This window comes from Myxocyprinus asiaticus, chromosome 4 (assembly GCF_019703515.2).
Source record: "Myxocyprinus asiaticus isolate MX2 ecotype Aquarium Trade chromosome 4, UBuf_Myxa_2, whole genome shotgun sequence".
Classification (NCBI taxonomy): domain Eukaryota; kingdom Metazoa; phylum Chordata; class Actinopteri; order Cypriniformes; family Catostomidae; genus Myxocyprinus; species Myxocyprinus asiaticus.
The window spans coordinates 43,924,915-43,944,438 of record NC_059347.1 but is presented as its reverse complement, the minus strand read 5'-3'; the positions used below and the strand labels follow the sequence as shown (position 1 = coordinate 43,944,438).

Genomic DNA, 19,524 nt, shown 5'->3' with positions numbered 1-19,524 from the left:
AGACAAGCAAGTCTGTCTAAGAGGCCGTTCAGACCAAAAAGAAAAAAAAAAAGCTAGATTCTTCGCAGTGAATAAAACAGAACGTAAGTGCCTCGAGACGCCTTTTTGAAAGTTAAAGTTCTTTTTAAAGGAATTTTCCGGGTTCAATGCAAGTTTAGCTCAATCAACGTTGATTACCACAAAAATTTATTTTGACTCGTCCCTCCTTTTCTTTAAAAAAGCAAAAATCGAGGTTACAGTGAGGCACTTACAATGGAAGTGAATGGGGAAAATGGAAGTGAATGGGGCCAATTTTTGGAGGGTTTAAACACAGAAATGTGAAGCTTATAATTTTTTAAAAGCACACATTAATTCTTCTGTTAAAACTTGTGTATTATTTGAGCTGTAAAGTTGTTTAAATTGTCATTTTAACAGTCGTTTTAGAGTTTGTTGACATTACATCGTCATGTCAGCTTAACTTGTATTGAACCCGGAACATTCCTTTAACTTTGCGTATAAAAAGCTCTGTGCTCCCCAACAAAACCCTGAAAAATAAGCTAGATTCTGCAAACAGTCAAAGACATCCATCTAGCACGAAAATCGATGTGCAGACGGACACAAAATCGCCTTCAGTGTGAAGAGACTCTTAAGTCAAAAGACATTTTTGATGTTGATAATGTCAAACCTTCCCAAACAGCCGTGGCATTCCCTATCTCTCCATTGTTTTCCTATGCCATTGTCTTGCACTCAGACACTCAAATGTTTTTCCTTACTATTTTTGTAGAGAACTGCCCTCATCACAACCCTGCGCTGCAGACCTGGAACCCAGGCCATGATCCCAAAAAGGTGGTGGTGGTACACAGTGGTGAGCATTATTGCTTGGCTACATCTGCCACCCTGCACTCAATCACCATCCAGTCTGGAGGTAAGATTTTCCTTTTGTCCACTATTGGCCTTATAGACAGGGAAGCTTGGTGTAGTACTCTAAAACATTTTGAGCAGTCTTTGATCTTAGGCAGAGTAGATGGCATACAATTTTGCTGTCAACAGGATTTAAAATAAATAAAAAAAATTATACAGTACTTTTAATGTTTTTTCATTAACACTGAGGTATTTAAAGGGATAATTCACCCACAAATGAAAATTCTGTAATTATTTAATGACCATTATGTCATTCCAAACCCATATGACTTTTTTACCTCCATGAAACACAAAAGGAGATTTTAGGCAGAATGTTAGCCTCAGTCACCATTCACATTCATTGATTGTAAAAAAAAAAGATGCGATGAAAGAAAATGGTGACTGATACTGACATTCTACATGGCATTTCATTTTGTGTTTCAGAGTTGAAGATGTCATATGGGTTTGGAACAACATAAAGGTGAGATGATGACAGAATTTTCATTTTTGTGTGAACTATCCTTTTAACAGTCCAGTCCATTGAACAGACTGTACATTTATCCCTCAAATCCTCATTTTTAGTCATGGAAAAAATTAAATATGGTGTCTACCCTGACTAAGATCTATTGAGATTACTATTGCAAAGCACTTTGGCCTGTGTTATTTATTGTACAAGTCTGTATGAGAGTGCATTCTATAACTTTTATTAAGGTGCAGAGTTTTCTTTTTGTGCTGCATTTTATTTTAGGTTCGGTTGTTTTTGCCGATGATAAAGTCGGCTCCAAAAACATTACATTACAAACACGCCACATTTTGGTTAAAGATGGTGGTTCTCTCCATATTGGGGCTCCAAAATGCCGCTATCGCTCCCTGGCCACCATCACCCTGGTTGGCCGCTCAGACGAGACTGCTGTGGCCGAGGTTCCAGGGATGGGACGAAAATTTTTAGGTGTGAATGGCGGAGGTACCCTGGAGCTCCACGGATCAGAGAGGCTCTCCTGGACCCTCCTCACTCGCACTGTACCCTCTTCGGGTCTAGTTACCGGTGGCTATGCCTTCCAGAGGAACTTCAGCCGTGGAATTAACCTGCGGGTGGTTGATCAGGATACGGCGGAAGTGCTGCACACGGAGCGTTTCGATACACATGAGTCTCATAACGACAGTAAGAGGCTGAGTGACCTGCTGAAGTCGCTGTCTCCAGGACACATTGTTGCACTGGCTATCGGAGATTCAGCAGTGAAGAGCCTACTGGATGAAACCAAGAGGACCATCCAGGATCTTCTAGGAAGCAACCACATCAATGATCTCAAATACAGGTGAATAAAGGTTGCCTTTAGAAACAGTATGAAACAGGGGCCTGGGTAGCTCAGCGAGTATTGACGCTGACTACCACCCCTGGAGTCATGGGTTCGAATCCAGGGTGTGCTGAGTGACTCCAGCCAGGTCTCCTAAGCAACCAAATTGGCCCGGTTGCTAGGGAGGGTAGAGTCACATGGGGTAACCACCTCGTGGTCGCGATTAGTGGTTCTTGTTCTCAGTTGGGCGCGTGGTAAGTTGTGCGTGGATTGCGGAGGGTAGCATGAGCCTCCACATGCGGAGTCTCCACGGTGTCATTCACGATGAGCCACGTGATAAGATGCGCGGATTGACAGTCTCAGAAGTGGAGGCAACTGAGACTTGTCCTCCACCACCCGGATTAAGGTGTGCCACCACGAGGACCTACTAAGTAGTAGGAATTGGGCATTCCAAATTGGGAGAAAAGAGAACACTATGAAACAGAACAGAATTTCAAATTGAGAAATTATAGGCAAAGGAATTTGTTATACGAAAATGGATACCCACACTGAAAAGGTATTGAGCTGTAGAGCTGTTTGTATACCTAAAACCCTGAAGAGAATTGGCAGTTTTGAGTCATGAACTCCCTCAAGTGAACTTTCTCTTTTTGTCCTACCACAAATTACACACAGTCAGACCTCAAACATGAATTTTGAAACTGTTGTGTGTAAAATACAAAAGTCTTTAAGTATTGTCTTGCCATGAATTGATATCATGGCTAAATGGCTCTATTGCCGTAGTTTTGTAATCTGCTTGGATGATGGCTAGTAGCACACAAAGCTGAAGATTTTTCATTTTGTGAATAATTTTTTTAGGTAAGTATTGGAGTCCAGAAAGCAGACTGAACAGGGTAGAGTAATACACTGAGAGAGATTCCCTCGAATTTCATAACAAACGTCATTGAGAAAAGAAATAAATGTTTTTATAGTTGTAAAATTAATCCCTGGAGTGTGGTAGCAGGAAAGAAGCTTTTTTCTAATGAGATGTGTTTGCTTTGATAGGTCAGAGTAGAGCTTTGAAGTTAATGGGAACAGAAAGTATCCTGTTATTCTAAAACCATTTTCAAGTTCAGCCCCCCTCTGGGGACTTGCTACTGACACACACAGGCAGCAGCATGCATTGTGTCAAGTTTACAAATTCAATTCATGCAATAACACAAACTCTAGCCAACATCCAGCATATTAATATTAACTGAATTATAAAGCAGATTTATTCAGTTTTAGATTCAGTTGGCAATAAACTGTTAGCTACTGTAGTCAAAGGAATAGTTCACCCAAAAATGAAAATTCTCTCATAATTTACTCACCCTTGTTTCATCCCAGATGTATATGACTTTTGTTCTTCTGCATAACACACAAGAAGATTTTTAGAAAAGTTTCTCAGCTAAGTAGGTCAGTATAATGCAAGTCATCAGGGTCCAAAAAATGTAAACTCCAAAAAGCACACAAAGGCAGCATAAAATAAATCCATACAACCCAAGTGGTTTAATTAATGTCTTCTGAAGTGATATGATAGGTATGTGAGAAAAACTCAATTATTTAAAAACTTTTAAGTATTTACCTTTGCTTCCTGCTAGATGTCCTATACACATCTACGAGAGGGCTGAGTTCACGTGGCCTCTCGCATCACTTAACCAGTAACCACGCTGGCATGTTCACGCGATCACGTGTGCAAAAAAGCTGGTCCTTTTTAGAGTTCTAAGCCAAACCAACCAGATTTCATGTCTCTTCAGGTTACACGTAGAGGCATGCATGCATTTTACTTTAGCGAAGGTTTAGTGTCAATATAGATTCCTATAGACATGAAGACTACTTTGAGTCCACTGCAGAGGGACTTGTGTAAAACATTCTCTTCCCAGTCCAAGAGATGTGGAAATTCAGAAAATATGCCTGTTTACTTTAATGTTCAAGCTGTAGGCTGTCTCTAGACAAATTAGCTTGCCCAGTGTTAAACAAATGTACTGAATCAAAGGTCTTGGGTTTGAAAACTTCTTAATGTGTTTTCTATTACATAACTGGACCTGCTTGGCAAAGAAAAAGCATATTGTGTAGTCTGAGTAAATGTGTCTGTATGCTGACTTGAGTTGGTGCCATTGCGGCTATGTGGTTTAGAGTGAAACCTATGGGGCAGGATATGGGCATACGTAGGTGTGACAGGAAAACCACCTTCTTTTTTGCACATTCTGAGAGCTAAGTTTGACACACAAAACCTTACTCCAACAAAACCCTTACCTACACCAGTCAGACTTGCCATGTCTCTGATGAAAATATGCAAACTTGGCAGCTCCCTTTGCAAAAACAGAAGAATCTGGCACAATTTAACTAAAACCTTGCGCAACATAAACCAAGCTGTCCAAGTCTACCCTCCCGCTCCCCATAGGAACTCTAGAACGGGTGCATTCCACATATCTTTGATACATTGATGAGTCTTTTATTGGCCAGTGATGAATTTGACATATGAACTCTGCCAACCTCATCCTGACTAGGATGCAAATTACTAGAAGTTGATGTATGAAAATGAATTGCTTAATCATGTATTGTAAAGTTTGGCTGCGTTGGTAGCATTGCGTCATTGAGTAAGGCACTTAACCCCAGGTTGCTCCAGGGGAAATTGTCCCTATGGAAAGTGTACTTTTGGATAAAAAAAAAGCATGAATTATGTGACAGAAAAGACATTTGTGCCATCAGAGTCACGGAACAGATCCCAGGTTGTTCGTCACTTGCTGTTGAAGAGGAGAAGAGAAGAGGAGTCTTTGATTTTTTTAGAGAATTTTTTTTTTATTTGGACAGCTTTCAACAGGATTTGACAAATTGTTATGGAAGTATGGAAATTAGTGCAGGGCTCAACATGAAGGTTTTGTTTTCGCTGGCCAGGATTAGCCAGTAGTTCAGAGGTTTACTTGCCATGCTAATATTGTCCATTTTATAATTTTAACAAAGTTTTATTCGCCTATTGGTTTTTAATTTGCAGGAATAGCTGGTAAATTATTGCACTGTACATTTTATTAATCTTTAGCTTATATTATACACAATGACAACTATAAATTCAAACACATTTTCACTAGAAAACCTGAGACCCTGCAAACATTACTGATTGGTTTTAAATTTTCAACCCCTTCTAACTGGTGCTCCCAAGACTATTACCAGTCACAATTTTAACTAAACCTCATCTATGTCTGTGTGGCATGGGGGTCATTGTCATGTGTCTGTCTGTGGGAGAGGGAGAGCGGTAAGGCTTGTCACCTGTCTCTTATTATAGTGATGGCGGAGGGTGACCTGATAAGGCAGGCCAGAGTGTCAGTGTGGGAGAGGGAGCGACCAGAAAGCACGACAGCACCGAATTGAGTGTTTATTATTTAAGAGTGCTTTCATTTCTCTGTGAGGTTTTTGTTATTGACAGTTATCGTTGATTGTGTATCTGAAACGGTAATTAAAGAGACTGACCTTGAACCTGTTTCGTTGTCTCCTGACTCCTCCGTTGCCCATGAACGTAAACTATAACAGTGGTGCCGAAAACCCGGTTTTGGTGGATAATGCCGTTATGGAGTCTTTAACGCTGGTAAAGTTTTTAGACACTCGCTAGCAACCAGCAAAACCAACACCAAGCCCTCATGGAGTGACACCTGGAGCTGGAACAATGGTTCCAAGCCCTGCTCCAGGCAAAAGCAGAGGAGCGGCAGATGTTCTGGAGCCTGATCGTCAGAGAGGGGGCTGGTGCTGTGACCGCACCCTACCCGTGACCCTAATGAAGATGGGGCCAAATGATGATCCGGAGGCCTTCCTCGTCCTTTCGAGAAAACCACCGAGGTATGGAGGCTGCGTGGTCCCATGGTGTTTATACTTGCATACTATTGTTTGTGCAGATAAACGTGATATCTTAAGGTGTTTGGAAATTGTTCCTAAGGATGAACCAGACTTCTGGAGGTCCACAGATTTTTTTCTGAGGTCTTGGCTGATTTCTTTTGATTTTCCCATGGTGTCAATCAAAGAGGCACTGAGTTTGAAAGTAGGCCTTAAAATACATCCACAGGTACACCTCCAATTCAGTACACCTCCTATCAGAAGCTAATTGGCTAATTGTCTAAAGGCTTGACATCATTTTCTGGAATTTTCCAAGCTGCGTAAAGGCACAGTTAACTTAGTGTATGTTAACTTCTGACCCACTGGAATTGTGATATAGCCAATTAAAAGTGAAACAATCTGTCTGTAAGCAATTGTTGGAAAAATTACTTGTGTTATGCAAGTCCTAAACGACTTGCCAAAACTATAGTTTGCTAATATGAAATCTTTGGAGTGGTTAAAAACTTTTAATGACTTCAACCTAAGTGTATGTAAACTTCTGACTTCAACTGTAGGAGGGTCTGTAATACAAATGGAAAAATTTGTCATTTTTCAAATCCTGGGTTAAGGTAAAAGTGTTTTGATATCATAACATAGCAGGGCATGAGTAATAAAGTGATAAGTTTTTATAAGATCAAAATCAGCTATTGTTCTCGTGATTTGTGTTGTAGCGCCACTAGTGTTCATTTCACCAGGAAACTGCAGTGAAATGTAGAAAGCAGCACGTACAAGTCAGTTTGCAAAAATGCATATAAAGTTCATTCTATGAGATCAGGTTGTTGAAAAGAACCCTGAACATTTAGAAAACTACCATCAACACCATAGATACATAGCCAAATATAGTATTAAAGGGGTAGTTTACCCAAAAATGAAAATATCTCTTCATTTACTCACCCTCATGCTATCCTAGATGTGTATGACTTTCTTTCGTCTTCAGAACACAATTGAAGATTTTTAGAAGAATATCTTCGCTCTGTAGGTCCATACAATGCAAGTGAATGGTGATCAGACCTTTGTAGCTCCATAAATCAGCAAGGAAACATACTAGAAGTAATCCATAAGACTCCAGTGGTTAAATCCATACCTTCAGAAGTGATATAATAGGTGTGGGTGAGAAATAGATCAAAATGTAAGTCCTTTTTTTACAGTAAATCTCCACTTTCATGTTTACATCTGAAAGTTAAAGTGGAGATTTAGAATAAAAACTGACTTAAATATTGTTCTGTTTCTCGAATCTTGATTTGTTAATGGGGTAAAAACTACTGTGAGATCAGCAAAATCCAAATAGTTTGGCCAAAAGGTTATCTTGAATTATTTATGGTATTTTGAAGTGCCCACGATAACAGTATCGTGCATGGTAATTACTGTGATATACCGTATAACCGAATACCGTCACATGCCTACACACAATCAAGTTTGGATGTTTACATAGTACATGTGGCACCAAAATTCTCAGTAGGTTACAATCTGCCAACAAGAACGGTGTCAGCTTACGGTTGTGAAATTTTCTTTTGGCATTAGAAGTCCAATTTTGCAATCCATCCCTAGAAAGTTTGATTTCATGTGTGGAAAGTAATCTACAGTTACTTGAGTATAAATGCATTTTCTTGTCAGTCCTCTTAGATGTCGTGTCACACTGGCTGTATGTACAGTATAAACACTGGCTGTTTCTTGTATTTGTCATACTCATCTTAAGTGGGGTGACGCCTCTTTGCCTCCCTCTTAATCTTTTCGTGCCAAATATTTTTAGCCCTTTCTGTCAGTTTTCTCTTCTCTTATCCCTCATTCTCTCTATTTCTATATCATTCTTTTAGGCAGGCTTGGGCATTGGTCTCGGTCATAGGTGGTGGGAATGGTTCTTGTACAGAAGACGTAAGAGAACATGAGAACCATGACACAGGTGGCAAAGCACTGGCTCGTCGAGACTTTATCACAGTGGACGGAGTTCGATTCAGTGTTTCTGCGTACAGTGAGTGGCGAAATGGTACGTTCCATACAGCATCTAATAGAACCTTCAATGTAGCTGGACAACAACAGCTAAAGATTATGCTATTACTGTTTTTACTGCAATAAATATATTTGTGTGGCTGTCAGTGGGCATTATTGCTCTAGGATATTTACACGTGCACAGAAAAAAATGTAGTGCGGAAATTTAAAACAGTACATTCCCAAACAAGACAAGATTAGGACAAACTTGTTATTAAGATGTGTAACGCAAAGCAGAATTTATTTTTCTTTACTTGCAACGTTGCAACTTGACACTTTATTGCAGAATTCTGATGTGCCATCACAAACGTGTATATCTGCCGTTTTGCAACTTATCCAAACTGTGTTTAGAGTAGGAACTATTTGTGCTAATATATTAGTTTTGACTGTTTGTTACTATTTTTCTTTTTAATTGTAAGTGTTACATAATATGAAGCTGTTTTTGCACTGATGTCTATAATGCCTATAATTTAGTATGAGTAATCTTATCTTTTGGTTTGTGTCCATAAAGTTCCAAATAAACAGAGAAAATCAAATGAGATAGAGGACACTTCAGTTGTAAAGTATTTCAATAACTGGAGTATCCAAAAATTGTCATTACCACATGTTTATTTAATTTATGAACCATTTACTCGTTGAACTTCCAGCAAAAACAACCGTATCATGATCATGTAGAATTAGTCATACCATGAAGATTGAGATATGACTCTGATCCCATAGCCTGAAAGTTATTTAAGTAGATTAGTGTTTCTTAAAATGAATGTACATTATGCACCGTGTCCTACATTGTTCTTTGTTTTACCATCAAGGTTACCCTATATCAGGCTTCCAAGTGGATGCAGTGGATAAAGTGGTTCTGAACCTGCTAGATGATGTCAGCAGCTGGAAACCAGGTGATCGGATTGTGGTGGCGAGCACAGATTACTCTATGCATCAGGCCGAGGAATTCACGCTGCTCCCCTGTCCCCACTGTAACAGGAAACAGGTCAGAATTCAAGGTGAGGTTATGGTGAATGTCTATACTGAATATTTGCACTAAACAGAATGCATGTCTTCCAGATTTCTTGTGGTGAAATATTGAAGTGTTGCTGGCCTGAACTTTGCTGATTTGTTTCTTTGTACACAACAAGACTGCAGTAAAATAGCATAAAAATATCATGTCGTAAATCATAAAAGCATCTGTTATTTAATTTGGGTTGGACGAGATCTCTTATGGTTTTGTTAACTGTCTTCAGAGGAATGCTCAAAAAGATCCAAAAAAGTTTTATAGAAAGATACTGAGTTTGGGAGAGGAATGTTTACCAGAATCCCATAAACAAACTGTCATTTCTGAGCAGATTCCAGCAGTGGCAACTGACAAGTATTCCACCATCTCCACCCTGTTAAAAACTCTGATAAACTTTTAGCCATTTCAGTAATTGTTTTCCAATGCTAATATCCCAGTTGGTCTTTGTAGAGAGTGGAGAATCTATGACCATTATTCCCAGCTCATATGACCAGGCCTGGGAGATGTCTTCAGTGTGTGGCCTTCATTGAAAGGATGTAGTTTAAATGTCACCTTGTGCATTGTGTCCTGTTGGCAGAGCTACTGTCAACCCTTATCCTTCCGGAAGGAAACCGTGTGCACTCCGGGTGTGGGTAAAGGGCAATCTGAATGTGTGGACAGGGTGCTTTCCTTCCTACATCTATTAGATTTTGTAAGGGAAAGTTTTCAGGATATTCTTCTATATTCATTCTTCTGATAGATAAAGATAAATAAAAAAAATCTTTGTATTTAGAAGTTGCTTATTTTATATATATATATATATATATATATATATATATATATATATATATATATATATATATATATTATTTTTTTTTTGCCAGTTGCCTCTAAATAAATTATAAATCATAATTAAAACTGTATCCTTGTAGTTTAAAGGGCAAATTCAATACAGTTTAAATAGTTTTATGGGGTGTGCATTTGTGTGTGGGAATGTCTCAGGAAAACCTCAGTTCACTCACGTGGGAGAGATACTGGACGGTGTGGACATGCGTGCGGAGGTGGCTCTCCTCTCAAGGAATATCCTTATTCATGGAGAAATGGAAAACTCCTGCTACGGAAAAAACTGGTGCCAGTTCTTCAGCCACGACACTTTCGGGGGACACATCAAGGTCTGTTTGAGGGTCTGTGTGTATGTGTGTGTCTGGGAATGACTAAGTGAGTGTATGTATATTTATTGAACACTAAGCTGTCTGGTGCTGTCATGTGAAGAAATCACAGGCTGTTGAATGCTGGGACTAGTTTAGATTAATTTAGAGTAGCGCTTTGTGATTGGAAGGAATTGAAAGTGATAAAAAATCTTAAATGTACATTGAAATCTTTAATTTGTGTTTTAAGTTTTGCAACCATACCGAAAAACATGCAGCAGATTTGTATTTTAATGTTACAGAACCTCATTGTAATCTTCAGGAATTATGGAATGGATTCCTTCGAATAACATATTTGTCTGGCCACACAATTAAAAGACAAAAAAAAAGTTTGTTTGTTGGCTAACACTATGTAATTTGGTGCTGTGTTTTTAATCTCCTCTTTGTTAATGTCAAGATTATGGGGAACTTCTCGTCAGTACACTTGTCTCAGGTGGAGTTGAAGCACATGGGTCAGCAGCAGGAGAAGGGCAAATACCCCGTGAACTTTCACATGTGTGGAGATGTGGACCAGCGTGGGGGCTACAGTGACCCCGCCTATGTGGACTCCCTCTCCATACATCACTCCTTCTCCCGATGCGTCACTATACACGCCACCAACGGCCTGCTGGTGAGAGAGAAAGATACAGAAAGAGAAACTGCAGGCCTGTGTGGACACATGTATTTGAATAACAAAGGCTTGGAAATTAAATGTTACACAACAAATATAAAGATTCTTAAACATAACATCAAATTGTTAAATGATTAGTCTTACATTGCATTTACACTTTTTTTTATTTTTTTATTTCTTCCCTAGGGGATGTAGATTTTTTTATTTAGTCAAGATCAAAAATGTAGTACATACAGGTGCATCTCAATAAATTAGAATGTCGTGGAAAAGTTCATTTATTTCAGTAATTCAACTCAAATTGTGAAACTCGTGTATTAAATAAATTCAATGCACACAGACTGAAGTAGTTTAAGTCTTTGGTTCTTTTAATTGTGATGATTTTGGCTCACATTTAACAAAAACCCACCAATTCACTATCTCAAAAAATTAGAATATGGTGACATGCCAATCAGCTAATCAACTCAAAACACCTGCAAAGGTTTCCTGAGCCTTCAAAATGGTCTCTCAGTTTGGTTCACTAGGCTACACAATCATGGGGAAGACTGCTGATCTGACAGTTGTCCAGAAGACAATCATTGACACCCTTCACAAGGAGGGTAAGCCACAAACATTCATTGCCAAAGAAGCTGGCTGTTCACAGAGTGCTGTATCCAAGCATGTTAACAGAAAGTTGAGTGGAAGGAAAAAGTGTGGAAGAAAAAGATGCACAACCAACCGAGAGAACCACAGCCTTATGAGAATTGTCAAGCAAAATCGATTCAAGAATTTGGGTGAACTTCACAAGGAATGGACTGAGGCTGGGGTCAAGGCATTAAGAGCCACCACACACAGACGTGTCAAGGAATTTGGCTACAGTTGTTGTATTCCTCTTGTTAAGCCACTCCTGAACCACAGACAACGTCAGAGGCGTCTTACCTGAGCTAAGGAGAAGAAGAACTGGACTGTTGCCCAGTGGTCCAAAGTCCTCTTTTCAGATGAGAGCAAGTTTTGTATTTCATTTGGAAACCAAGGTCCTAGAGTCTGGAGGAAGGGTGGAGAAGCTCATAGCCCAAGTTGCTTGAAGTCCAGTGTTAAGTTTCCACAGTCTGTGATGATTTGGGGTGCAATGTCATCTGCTGGTGTTGGTCCATTGTGTTTTTTGAAAACCAAAGTCACTGCACCCGTTTACCAAGAAATTTTGGAGCACTTCATGCTTCCTTCTGCTGACCAGCTTTTTAAAGATGCTGATTTCATTTTCCAGCAGGATTTGGCACCTGCCCACACTGCCAAAAGCACCAAAAGTTGGTTAAATGACCATGGTGTTGGTGTGCTTGACTGGCCAGCAAACTCACCAGACCTGAACCCCAGAGAGAATCTATGGGGTATTGTCAAGAGGAAAATGAGAAACAAGAGACCAAAAAATGCAGATGAGCTGAAGGCCACTGTCAAAGAAACTTGGGCTTCCATACCACCTCAGCAGTGCCACAAACTGATCGCCTCCATGCCACGCCGAATTGAGGCAGTAATTAAAGCAAAAGGAGCCCCTACCAAGTATTGAGTACATATACAGTAAATGAACATACTTTCCAGAAGGCCAACAATTCACTAAAAATGTTTTTTTTATTGGTCTTATGATGTATTCTAATTTTTTGAGATAGTGAATTGGTGGGTTTTTGTTAAATGTGAGCCAAAATCATCACAATTAGAAGAACCGAAGACTTAAACTACTTCAGTCTGTGTGCATTGAATTTATTTAATACACGAGTTTCACAATTTGAGTTGAATTACTGAAATAAATGAACTTTTCCACGACATTCTAATTTATTGAGATGCACCTGTACTTGACTCAATGCATCTTTCTTATGACCATAAATGCTTGAAATTTGTTTTGCAGTTATACATTTTTCCTACATATCAAAATGTTTATGAAGCTACATTTTAATTAGAAAAAAACAAAACTAAAAAAAAGGTTTTACAAATAGATGTTTAATTGAAAAGCATCTCAGGTGGATATATTCCTCATGGAGGCTAAAGGCTCTGCACCCTTCCTACAAAATCAAAGAACAAATGGGTGTGATGTCATTTAGAACAAAATTTGGCCAAATCGAAGGTTTTTGAGTTTGGTTCTTAACAGCGCACCAGTGCGAACTTTCAGGAAAACATCTTACCAGCTGCTTAACACATTCTTACTGATATTGGTCCATGTCATCGGTAAGTTTGACCTGGAATTCCACCTACTTTGAGGCCGACAGGAACAGCTCATTACAGTTATGTTGTTCAGTTAGTTAAGATCAGTCAACATAAACACACTGGCATGCAGAATTATTAGCGAGCTGGTGCAAATTTATCTGTATGATCATTCGCGTAGAGTTTTTTTTTTTTTTTTTCTCTTAAGTGCTCATTCACTTATGTGCCATCTCCAGACCAAAACCATTTACACATCTGCCTAAAGTAAGATATGCCTCTCATCATAATTTATTTGTCTCTATTCTACCCTTTAACACACTTTTATACACGCATCTTTGCAGTAGTATCAGTGTCATCATAAATAACAATTACAGAGTGTAATCAGTGCATATTATGGCCACATACATTATAGCATGTTAGCACATTAGCCCCATTAATTCAGAATGTTAACGAGACAAATTGCACATTATCTACTGCATAAATATTACTTTAAATTATCATCGAGATGTTAATACAGCTTGTTTTACTGAACTTGTGTAAATTCTACTCATTGTATGAGGCTTGAAGTCTTTGCAAACACATTTTAATGTCATATTAGTAAAGGTTTTACATATAGTCTTGAGCATCCTCAAATTTAAATGTTCCTCTATAAGCCTCCCACAGCGGCACGGCCGGTGTCTGAAGTTCGGAAACAGTATGTCGTTGTTCAGCTGTTTCAAATCCCTTTTTCTTTGGTTCTGAGCAAAGAACGAAAAGTTTGCTGTGAGTGTGTCCTTTGCCTTAAGGGTGACTTCTTTGGAGAACCTTTTGGTCATTACCAATACCTACATTAGTGTTATTTCATAGTTTTGCCTTTGCTATTATTCTACAATTTAAAAAATAGTAAAAAAAAAAAAAAAATTGTAGATGTCAAATTTTACTATAGTGTAAATAATAAAAATTTCATGTCTCCTCATTCAATAACTATATATTTCTACACAATGATCTTCTCATTTTGTTTTATCATGTTTTATTGCAGGTTAGGGACACGGTTGGCTACGATACGCTTGGACATTGTTTTTTCCTGGAGGATGGGATTGAACAAAGGAACGTATTTTTCCACAACCTTGGCTTGTTGACCAGGCCGGGAACCATTCTACCTACTGACCGCAATGATAGCATGTGCATAGAAATTACAGACCGAGTACACAAAGGCTATACACCTTCTCCTGCAAACGAGTGCAAGTAAGAGACCGCCATCTCACACTTGCACATATTAATTTACCGTTGCTGGATTCTCCTGTAACTGAAAACGGGCAACATTCAGTGCCTTCAGCCACTCCGCTTAAAATTGTGCATGTGTGAATGCTTTATCTGAAACTCTCCTGATGTGCAGAGTGCTTGTTGTGCTCTGGGTAGGTGACCTTGACAGAAAGAACAGAGCTGTCATTTCCTGAGAGTCAGCGATTAGTCTTTCTCTTATCCAGACAATAACACACCAACACTCCAAGGCAAAGTGAAACTGAGGAGGTGGTTTTCACAAGGATCAGAAATGTTTTTTGAGGGTGTGTGTGTGTTTGTGTATCTAGGACTGTAGATCTCGAAAGAGGATGTTGTAAGAAGATAAAGGTAAACGTTGGAATAAGTTGTTCTTGGTTATTTTGTTGATGCTTATAGGTGGGCAAGTGTGGTGTCCTTAAAAAGAAACTTTTCAGCAAAAAAACATGTTTATGACTTGAGTTATATTGACTGTGATGCGTTTTGGGGTAATTAATGCATAATGTGTTCATGGACTATTTTTTTTACCATCAGGATTTTAGGTAAAATGTTATATATAATATAAATATTTAATACACAATGCTCTGGAAGACCCTATTCTGATTGGTTTGTAAAGTTCTTATATCTCTAAGTAACAACCGCACATCAACATATTAGACCAGTCATCCGTGTATTGCGAGTTATCTTTCCTACTTCTTGGATCACTGTGCGATCTCTTCAGGTAAGCTAATAAAATAATTTCAACTCAAATCAATGTTTAATGCCCAGTTATTTAGTTATTTGGCAAATAGACTTGTAATAGGCTGAATAATGAGTCAGACAGACAGTAATTTTCACAAAATAAACCAGCAGAACTTTGACGAAACTGAAGGTGGATTTCAGCTGTTCAGTGATTTATTTTTTCTCATATAATTATATCATTTCAATGCAAATCAATATTTAATGTCCATTTTTATATTTATTTGATTAGTAGCTGTGTTATAAGCAGGATAATGTACAGTTGTTATCGCAAAATACAAGACTCCTTCGCTTCACATCGGGGTCCTGATCACCCTGTCTGGTTTATTTAGCGATAACAACCGGCTGACAGCACATTATCCCTTACTTGTATTATGTGCTTTTGGATTTAGGCCCCATCACAGTACAGAGACTGCACTTATCAGTGTTACAAATGACTTGCTCTTATCATCTGATCACGGCTGCATTTCTCTTCTAGTACTTTTAGATCTTAGTGCTGCCTTTGACACGATAGATCACAACATTCTCTTGAGTAGGCTGGAGAAATATGTTGGCAGTAGTGGACTTGCATTAGCATGGTTTAGGTTTTATTTATCAGACCGCTACCACTTTGTATGTGTAAATGATGAATTGTGAAATCAAAGTATGGAGTGCCACAGGGATCAGTTTTAGGGCCTCTGCTTTTCTCCTTATACATGCTTCCCCTGGGAGATATTATCAGGAATCATGGAATAAGTTTCCACTGTTATGCAGACGATACCCAACTTTATATTTCTTCTAAACTCAACAAAAATTCACAATTCTCCAAATTAGCAGAGTGTATCAATGAAATCAAAGATTGGATGGCCAGAAATATCCTTCTATTCAATTCAGACAAAACAGAGGTACTAATTATTGGACCAAAAACCTCAAAAAATAAAAATAAGCCCCTAAAATATAATTTGACTCTTGATAGATGTACTGTTACGTCATCTTCTACAGTGAAGAACTTGGGTGTTATATTTTACACCAATCTGTCCTTTGAAAATCAAATTTCCAATGTTTGTAAAACAGCATTCTTCCACCTCAGAAATATTGCTAAGTTACGACACATGCTCTCTGTTGCTGATGCCGAAAAGCTAATTAATGTGTTCATGACCTCAAGACTAGATTATTGTAATGAATTACTGGAAGGATGTCCAGCAAGTTCAATAAATAAACTTCAATTGGTTCAAAATGCAGCTGCCAGAGTGCTTTCTAGAACCAAGAAAAATGATTATATTAGCCCCGTTTTATCGTTGCTACATTGGCTACCTGTTCAATTTCGTATTAATTAAAAAATTCTGTTAACTACGTATAAAGCTTTGAATGGTCTAGCTCCACAGTACTTAAATGACCTTCTGACATGCTATATTCCATCATGTTCATTACGATCACAAAATTCTGGCTTGTTAATAATTCCAAGAATATCAAAATCCACCAAAGGAGGTAGATCCTTTTCCTATTTGGCTCCTAAACTATGGAATAGTCTCCCTAACACTGTTCGGGACGCAGACACACACACTCAGTTTAAGTCTAGACTAAAGACTCATCTATTTAGCCAGGCATACACCTAATTTAACCATCAACTCTCAATTAGGCTGCTTTAGTTAGGTCTGCCAGAACCAGAAACATCTATCATGATCTATAACTCTGCATAAAATTGAATGACATCTAATTCGCTAATATTATTCTATTTGTTTCCATCCGATTCATATCCCGAGGTTACCAGAGCCGGCCAGATCCAGCTCCATTCCTTCTTGGTGTCGGACTCCACTGCTATGTGTCTCTGAGTGAAGAGGACTAAATGCAGCCGGAGCTAGCCAGACATCACTTCAGTCTTTATGATGGACTTCAGAGGGTGAACTGATGCCAGCTCCAACTGTAAGACATCGGATTCTTCATATGCCACTGCCTGAACCTTGGATTTAGGATGGACCCCACTGAACCTCACTGAAATGACCTGCCGGTTGAACTGCAATGCACCTCATTGATCTCTGCCTGCATCATCTTTGTCTACTGATGGACTAGAGTCTTGAAATGGAATACATAGACTGTCATTTAATTGCCAACACAAGCCTTCACAAGCCTAATAAAGGACAATGCATCTATGTGAACTTCTGCAGTTAATCCAAGATGGACTTCAAAGATATTAGTTATTAATCTTAGAGTTCATAAAAAATCTTTTTTTTTTTAAACACTGGACCTTAACACTTACTTAGTTTACTAATCTTAAACCATGACCTGCACTGCACATAAATAACTAATATTGGCATTATATTCATGTTGTTTAGCCAGACGGGAACTGGTGCCCACAGTGAGCCTAGTTTCTCCCGAGGTTATTTTTCTTCATTAACCAACATCTTATGGAGTTTTATGTTCCTTGCCACATCGCCTTCAGCTTGCTCACAGGGGTTCTAAATACAATTATTTAATTATTTCATTTTTATACACAATTTACAATCAGATATAATCAAACTACACAATGATGACTAAGACTTTATAGATATAACAGTTTCATTTTTTGTTAATGCATGATTTTATGTAAAGCTGCTTTGAAACGATGTGTATTGGGAAAAGCGCTTTACAAATAAAAATGACTTGATATGTATAGTAAAGTGTTTATCTTATGATGTGTATCTGGCCTCTATTTATTTTATGTTTTTCACCATTTTGAATTACCTTTTTGCTGTCACTAGTTCATTTTGAATGGTCCTGTGGTGTAACAGTTTTTTTAAAAGTACAAATGTTCCATTTAGTCTCTCAATTATCATGGTCATTAAAGCTGCCTGCATAACCATTTAAAAAATTACAAGAAAAATACTGTTTAAATATAGTTTTACATGGCGTCTAGCATGCTACACTGCAAGACGTCAACCTTCCAAACATTTTTCATGTTAACTACCCATGTGTATACTACATATTTGCAATTTATTTTAGGTCACACATCTATTTTCTGTTTTGTGTGTGTGTGTGTGTGTGTTCTAGGGCAGTGTCTACATTTTGGATTGCCAACCCCAATAATCATTTGATCAGTAATGCAGCAGCTGGCTCACAGGTATGCACAAACTTTATGACCAAAAGATACATTTTCACTGTGATCTCACATGAGAAGTAAGCATAAACTCTCCACAGTGTTTTATCTCAAAGCAATTTTCCAAACATTTTTTGACTGAATTTGCACTCTTTGGAATGATGCTGACAGCTTTGTTAAAGTGATGAGAACATCAAGATAGTTAAGCAATCACAGATATTATATATTATATTTGCCAATATAAATCAGATCAGTCTTATTTAATTGGCTGTGCTTGGGTTAGTTTGTTTGAGGTTTTGTAAAGAAAGGAATGTACCCTCCACCATGATTTAATGAGAAAAAAAGCTTCTTATTCAGCCTTGCTCTCAGCAGGGCAGGTTAAGAGAGACTGATTCTGTCTATGCTTCAGAGGTAGAGGTTTTCCACGGTTCTTTCTCTGATAGAGATCAGATGGCTCAGGAATAAATATATTTAATTATCTCTCTCTCTTTATGTCTGACATTCTTTTTCTCAGGATGCAGGGATCTGGTACGTCTTTCACAACTCTTCTACAGGTGACTCTCATGGACTGGTTCCAGAGACAAAAGCTGAGCTTACACCTCTGGGCATTTTTTATAACAACCGAGTTCATTCTAACTTTAAGGTAACCTAATGCCTCATCTTTGCCTTACAGACAGATTAAGTAAAATTGGAGTTTTGTGGATAACTTTGTCTTTTAAATAGTGTCTATTTACTTTAAAGTCATCTACACCGATCAGCCACAACATTAAAACCACCTGCCTAATATTGTGTAGGTCCCCCTCGTGTCGCCAAAACAGCGCCAATCCATTCCGAGATGCTATTCTTCACACCACAATTGTACAGAGCGGTTATCTGAGTTACTGTAGAGTTCGAACCAGTCTGGCCATTCTCGGTTGATCTCTCTCATCAACAAGGCATTTCCATCCACAGAACTGCCCCTCACTGGATGTTTTTTGTTTTTATCACCATTCTGAGTAAATACTAGAGACTGTTGTGCATGAAAATCCCAGGAGATCAGCAATTACACAAATACTCAAACCAGCCTGTCTGGCACCAATAATCATCCATGCGATTATCTAATCAGCCAATTGTGTGGCAGCAGTGCAGTGCATAAAATCATGCAGATACGGGTCAGGAGCTACAGTTAAGGTTCACATCAACCATCAGAATGGGGAAGAAATGTGACGTCAGTGATTTGAACCGTGGCATGATTGTTGGTGCCAGACGTGCTGGTTTGAGTATTTCTGTAACTGCTGATCTCCTAGGATTTTCACGCTCAACAGTCTCTAGAATTTACTCCGAATGGTGCCAAAAACAAGAAACATCCAGTGTGCGGCAGTTATGTGGACGGAAATGCCTTGTTGATTGGAGAGGTCAACCGAGAATGGCCAGACTGGTTCGAACTGACAGAGTCTACGGTAACTCAGATAACCACTCTGTACAGTTGT

At 38.6% G+C, this 19,524-nt stretch overlaps 1 protein-coding gene across 2 annotated transcripts in view; it reads left to right on the top strand.

Annotated features, from left to right (window-relative positions):
- The window catches only part of LOC127433630 (cell surface hyaluronidase-like), a 38,809-nt gene that overhangs the window by 2,486 nt on the left and 16,799 nt on the right, over positions 1–19,524 (top strand). Inside the window, exons 3-11 of one of the 2 annotated variants that reach the window (XM_051685681.1) lie at positions 764–904; positions 1,628–2,195; positions 7,868–8,037; positions 8,849–9,037; positions 10,027–10,196; positions 10,630–10,842; positions 14,027–14,232; positions 18,010–18,079; positions 18,570–18,698. In XM_051685681.1, the coding sequence (XP_051541641.1) occupies positions 764–904; positions 1,628–2,195; positions 7,868–8,037; positions 8,849–9,037; positions 10,027–10,196; positions 10,630–10,842; positions 14,027–14,232; positions 18,010–18,079; positions 18,570–18,698 (1,856 nt within the window). Of the gene's footprint in view, positions 1–763; positions 905–1,627; positions 2,196–5,119; positions 6,021–7,867; positions 8,038–8,848; positions 9,038–10,026; positions 10,197–10,629; positions 10,843–14,026; positions 14,233–18,009; positions 18,080–18,569; positions 18,699–19,524 lie in introns of those variants that run through there. The other variant, XM_051685690.1, reaches the window with a different exon arrangement.